The sequence below is a fragment of the Ceratina calcarata genome, unplaced genomic scaffold, assembly GCF_001652005.2.
Source record: "Ceratina calcarata isolate Rehan_Ccalc_2016 unplaced genomic scaffold, ASM165200v1 scaffold18.2, whole genome shotgun sequence".
Classification (NCBI taxonomy): Eukaryota; Metazoa; Arthropoda; class Insecta; order Hymenoptera; family Apidae; genus Ceratina; species Ceratina calcarata.
In genome coordinates this window covers 8,585-14,406 of record NW_017139430.1, presented here as the reverse complement: position 1 = coordinate 14,406, position 5,822 = coordinate 8,585, and the positions used below count along the sequence as shown (strand labels likewise).

At 33.1% G+C, this 5,822-nt stretch overlaps 3 protein-coding genes across 5 annotated transcripts in view; 2 read left to right on the top strand and 1 right to left on the bottom strand.

The window, feature by feature from the left end:
* The window catches only part of Pcd (pterin-4a-carbinolamine dehydratase), a 1,737-nt gene extending 1,170 nt beyond the window's left edge, over positions 1-567 (top strand). For both annotated transcript variants that reach the window (XM_018037850.2, XM_026810873.1), the window contains 2 exons: positions 35-154; positions 228-567. In XM_018037850.2, coding sequence (XP_017893339.1) covers positions 35-154; positions 228-404 — 297 coding nt within the window. In that variant the 3' untranslated portion in view covers positions 405-567. The remainder of the gene's footprint in view (positions 1-34; positions 155-227) is intronic.
* Positions 568-605: 38 nt separating this feature from the next.
* SdhD (succinate dehydrogenase, subunit D) lies at positions 606-1,836 on the bottom strand. Of its 2 annotated transcripts, none has more exons than XM_018037849.2 (4): positions 1,668-1,836; positions 1,289-1,419; positions 1,008-1,201; positions 606-927 (listed from the first exon to the last, which is right to left on the bottom strand). In XM_018037849.2, the coding sequence occupies exons 1-4, from the start codon at positions 1,720-1,722 to the stop codon at positions 705-707; spliced, it is 603 nt and encodes a 200-aa protein (XP_017893338.1). In that variant the 5' UTR covers positions 1,723-1,836; the 3' UTR covers positions 606-704. The 2 variants fall into 2 exon arrangements, with proteins under 2 accessions (XP_017893338.1, XP_026666672.1); XM_026810871.1 differs by having other exon boundaries at positions 1,652-1,744.
* Positions 1,837-1,916: 80 nt separating this feature from the next.
* Pus7 (pseudouridine synthase 7) lies at positions 1,917-5,332 on the top strand. The gene is made up of 6 exons (XM_018037848.2): positions 1,917-2,241; positions 2,319-2,813; positions 2,881-3,354; positions 3,427-4,198; positions 4,277-4,428; positions 4,519-5,332. The coding sequence occupies exons 1-6, from the start codon at positions 2,085-2,087 to the stop codon at positions 4,965-4,967; spliced, it is 2,499 nt and encodes an 832-aa protein (XP_017893337.1). The 5' UTR covers positions 1,917-2,084; the 3' UTR covers positions 4,968-5,332.
* Positions 5,333-5,822: the final 490 nt, after the last annotated feature.

Below are 5,822 nucleotides of genomic sequence, written 5' to 3'. Positions count from 1 at the left end.
TAAAAATTTTACGAAAGAACATTTTACATTTCAGGGAAAACTTACTCAAGAAGAACGAGAACAAGATTTGAAACCCTTGTTGTCCAGTGGTTGGTCTGTGCAACAAAATAGAGATGCTATTTACAAGGAATTTTTATTCAAAAACTTCAATCAGGTAGGCCTCTGTCCAAATTTTTATTATTTATTTGTTTTAATCATATGAAAAATACTGTATTTCATGTTAATAGGCATTTGGCTTTATGACTAGAGTTGCAATGCAAGCAGAAAAAATGGATCATCACCCTGAATGGTTCAATGTTTACAATAAAGTGAACATTACTTTATCTTCTCACGATGTAAATGGTTTGTCACAAAGAGATGTCAAGCTAGCATCTTTTATCGATAAGACTGCCAAAATGGAATAATATTGTTGAAATAGTCTTCGTATTCAAACGATTGTTTTCTGGTAATTGTTTTAAACGTAGATATATTTGTATATGTAGTCTTGAAGACTATGGAAGAAACGATTAATATATAAGCATTATTTTTTTGTATAATTTGAATAAATAAATATTTCGTCCTACTGGATTTTATTTTTCATTTAGGGCAGTGAAAATTGCATGTAATTTATTAGTTGAAGATGAATAATTTATTCCTGTAGGATTTATAAGCGAATTACAAAAGTTCTAAGATATTAAACATCTATTATGACATCATCATTTATATTATTTGGCGTTTTCTTTCACAGACGATTGTTCAGAAGGTTTTTTGCCAATTGCCCAAAAGTCTTTGATACTTTTCGAGACACCTGGACCATTATTAATAAGTAAAAACAGTCCAGTTAGTGTTGCAGCTGACAGGATGAACAAAGACAAATGCAAGATTTTTGGTAGAACAGGTCCAACAATGCTAGGGCGTGCATAGTCTATAATAATAGCTTCCAGTCCCCTATTTATCAGATAAATTGAAATAAAATATGTTCGTGACAATAATAATAACCATCATCATCTTATGATACAGATATTTACCAATGCGTATGCATTACGACCAACAAAGACATTAAACCATCGAGAATTGGACTTTCTGTCCACAGAGCAGCAGGTATTGTAATTGGGAGTCCTGCCGAAACAAGTCTTTCAAAGACCCATAAACGTACATGATCACCTGTAACTGTAGCTAGTTTTCGATTTATTTGTGTGCTTACAATCGTAGTTTTCGGAACCTAAAAAATACATGAATACACTAATCTAAAATGTATAATACAAAATAAATGATTGAATGTAAGAATAATAATATTACAAAATTTTACCAAGTAGTTACTTCCATTATTGACAGTGCTATAATTTAAACATTGTTTGGTATTAGAGAGGGTAGTAGACGTTCTTCCAAATTGGGGAAGTCTACAGGTGTTGGCAAAAAGATTATTGTTAGAAATTGATTCTGTGAACATAAATATAATTTTTTAATTAAACAAAATTCGTATATATATTAATAACTTTTCGTATTGAGAAAGTGAAAATAATATTATTTTATTTTTATTGTCACATTAGAAATAGATGATGTCTTATGCATTATAAGAATTCATTGAATTCTTATCAGAGATTCGTAAGGTTACTTCAATGTTATTTAAAATAGTCAAGGAAGATTATGTAAATCTATGGCATTTAAATACCTTTCATTTCACTCACCTAGCTGTCTAACCTTGTGGAAGACGTTAGGAGTTAACACTCTTCTAAAAATCATTTTATAATGAGAAAAATAAGAGTTCCCTTAAAAGCAATTTTCGTTTTTAGACAGCAGTCTCGCGTTAATTTCTTTATGACAACTACAAATATTGTAATTATAGTCACATATACAGTACACGATTACAGATAAGTTGCTCGTATCGCTGGTATCGATTACTCGTATGCTGTTGGTTTAAACGGGATAACTTCACATCGTCAGATAAAATCGTGGCTCAAACACGTGCTGTTATTAAAACCATAACCTTGGAAATAATAATTTAGTAATAAACATTGTCGGCCGGTTTGAAGAACTGACTTAATTTGCTGTTGAAGTTCTGCAGATAAAATCTGTGAAGGTCTCATACATCGATAGACAAGATAATGTCTGAAATGCAGAATACAAATACTAACCCTGACAGCAGTTCTAAAAGCCGAGAAGTTAAAGGAGAGCATCCACGTAACAAATATCAAAAAGATTACAGAAAAGATTATCGTTCAAATAATGATTTCAGAAGAAATAGGAATTCGTATAATACTGGTAAGACCTTGAAGCAAGCATGTTATGATATATGTTAAGGAATTGGTTGATCCTATAATTTTTTAATTTTTTTAAAGGATACCGGAACGATAATTTTGGCAAAAAGCCTTATAAACGTAACTGGTCGAATACCCAACAAGATGGGAAGAGGAAGAAGTTGGAAGTTGGAAATCGGCTTAGAGAGTGCGATGTCGGTATTACCGAATTTATAGGAGACGAAGGATTTTTCGGCGTGATCAAAGAACGATACACAGATTTTCATGTCAATGAAATAGCACTTGATGGGGAGATAGCCAAGTTGACAAACCAAGACATTCCAACAGATGAGATTGAAAATGAAAGTGAAGAAGATCTGAAAAAGATGGTATCAGATGTTGTTAGGGAACAGTTACAGAGCTTGAAAGAACCAAACGCATCAAGTATAGAAATTGATGTAACAGACATGGATAAAACTCAACGTAAAGCGATCCACACAATTGCTAAAAGGATGACAAATGTTGGTAGCCAAACTATAGACAAAGACAAAAAGAAGATATTGATGCTTTTCCCAAATAAAGGAACTAGAAATACTAGTACGTATACACATTTCAGTAGAAATTCATTAGTTCATTGCTTGTACTAATTATTTACTGTCTCCAGATTTCAATTTTCGAATGGATACTAGAGCTGATTGGAAAAAAAGAGGGGAATATTGTTACTTCATATTACATAAAGTGAATATGGATACAATGGACGCTTTGAATCAACTAGCTATGAATTTACGTTTGAGACCAAATAATTTCAATTATGCTGGGACTAAAGATCGTCGGGCTTGGACCGCTCAGTGGGTTAGTTTGAGGAAGGTAGAGCCTGCAGATATATTAAGAGCAGCGAAAAATATTCGCGGAGCATACGTGGGGAATTTCAAATTCGATAATGAACCTTTGAAGTTAGGCATGCTCAGTGGTAATCACTTTAAAATCGCTCTAAGAAATGTCAGTGGAACTGATGAACAAATTGAAAAGACAATGATATCACTGAGAGATCACGGATTTATAAATTATTACGGTTTGCAAAGGTTTGGCACTGTACGTGCTATTCCAACTTATGACATAGGCAAAGCATTGCTTCAAGGTGAGTGTTGGTATTTAATTCCCATCAAGGTTTTGCATTACACAAAATATGTAATAAATTATTACTTATTAGGCAAATGGAATGAGGCAATTGAATTGATTTTAAAACCTAGAGAGGGAGAGCAAGACCAGGATCTTGTAGAAGCTCGAAAAATATATGAAACCACCAAAGATGCTGGTGCTGCTTACAGAAGAATTAAAAGATGTGATAAAATAGAAGCTACACTTTTAAAAGGACTCTGTGAGTCCGGTAACAATAATCCTCAGGGTGCTCTCGATTCAATCCCGCGGAATGCTCGATTAATGTATATCCACGCTTATCAAAGCTTCGTTTGGAATCACATGGTGTCAAAGAGGATAAAAGAATTTGGAAGGAAACCTATAGTGGGAGATTTAGTGTATGCAAACAGTATAAAGTGTGATGATAACGAAGAGGAGTTCGTTTGCGATAATGAAGATGAACCTGTTGCTGAGAATAATCCAGGAACTAACGAAATGGAGAATAGACCTGAAAAGGAAGAAGGTATAAATGCGCAGATACCTGATACATCCACGGAATCCAATACTTTGATTAAAGAAGTAACAGACGCCACAGAGTGTTGCCTTAAAATCGATGAAGCCAAAGAAGAAAATAAAACAACTAATGACAAAGACCAGAATGAAGATCTACGTAACCTTCCTCCAGTTAAAGTACTTACAGAAGAGGATTTGCCGCACTATACTTTGGCAGATGTAATAATGCCTCAGGTTGGTTGGAAAGTCACATATCCACCTTATGCAAAACCGTGGCTCGATGAATTTTTAGCAAAAGATGGACTGACTACCGATCTCAGGCAGAAAAATAAGTAAGAAATTCAAAATGAATTTCAGATATGTCCCTTCTTAATAGTACTTTTATATTTTACGCGTTTATTTTATTTCAGAAAATATAGTTTAGGAGGCGCTTATAGGAAAATATTGCAAATCCCTTCGAGTGTATCCTGGAGAATAATGCATTACAAGGAAAAATATAACGATCTTCTTATGTCCGATATCAGTGAAATGAGACAATACGTGGCTCCCAAAGATGATCCAGGTACAATTTTTGAATAACATTTTATTTTTCATGTAATAGCATTCATGTAACTAAGAATATACAAACACGCGAAATTATCGAATTTTTTAGAGGGCCAATATAAAGCTTTAATTCTCGAAATGTCTCTAAAATCTTCTACATACGCGACTATGGCATTGCGTGAAATTCTGAAGTCTGATACTTCGCCGCAAGCACAGGCAGCTCAGTCTGCTGTATGTAACGCCGAGGCAGAAAATACAAATAAATCAGAAGAGCCTTCAGAGAGTGAAAATAAGACCCAGGACGAGGATAAGAATGTTCAGGAGGTAAATATGACGCAAGATGATCATAAGAATATTCAGGAAGTAAATATGACGCAAGATGATGATAAGAATGTTCAGGACGAAAATATGACTCAGAATGATGATAAGAATGTTCAGGAAGAAAATATGATGCAGGATGATAAGAATGTTCAGGAAGAAAATATGACCCAGAGTGATGATAAGAATGTTCAGGAACAAGAAGCAGCAGATCAGATGGAAGTATCTGAAGCAATATGAAGCTGTGATATTACAATTGGCATTTAAAAGGTCTATTCTAATGTCTGAAGATTCTAACGTCTTTATATAAAATAGTAATACACATAGCTTTAAAGATATATGTCATCTGTCTCGTAAAAAAGTATTATTTCAGGAATTTTATTTTTTCTACCAATATTTATTTTTCTTTCGCTTATATATACAGTAAATATGTTATTTTTACAAAAGAGCGTTTCGTTTCATTTAAGATAAAAAGGTTGATCCCTAATTTGATCAATAAGCACATTGATATTTAGTTATATAAGTACAACTTATGTATACACTTAATGAACAGTGTAATTATATTTCTTGTACTATAATAAAATTTGATGCAATTCAATAAACTTTGCATGGTTTTTTGTGTCATTATAATATTCCTTACTCTCCCTCATGTCCGTTAGCAAAATATATTAAATAAAATTGTAGTGATGGGCACTATCGATAATTTAAAGTATCGACTACCTAGGGAATAATCGCAACATACTATCGACTAATTAGTCGATAGTTTTTAGTCGGATGAAAAATCGCTCTCGTGGTTATGATCATAGCGTTCATATTTAAATAGCATTTTTACTTGACCAAACATGATCTAAAGCATCGATCACGCATTACGCATTTTCGAGTCTAATTTATTGTAGAAATGCATCTTCAAATTTTTATTTCGCGATCCTTGAATAAATATAATCCAAAGCAGCGATCATGCATTACTTTGCTCGGTAAAACTACCGAAGCGAACAACGAAAACATAACATTGACTATATGAACATCTATTGAAATCAATTTCCTCTGTTTCTAATTTATTCATCTCTAATTTATTGTAAATATATTGAATAATTC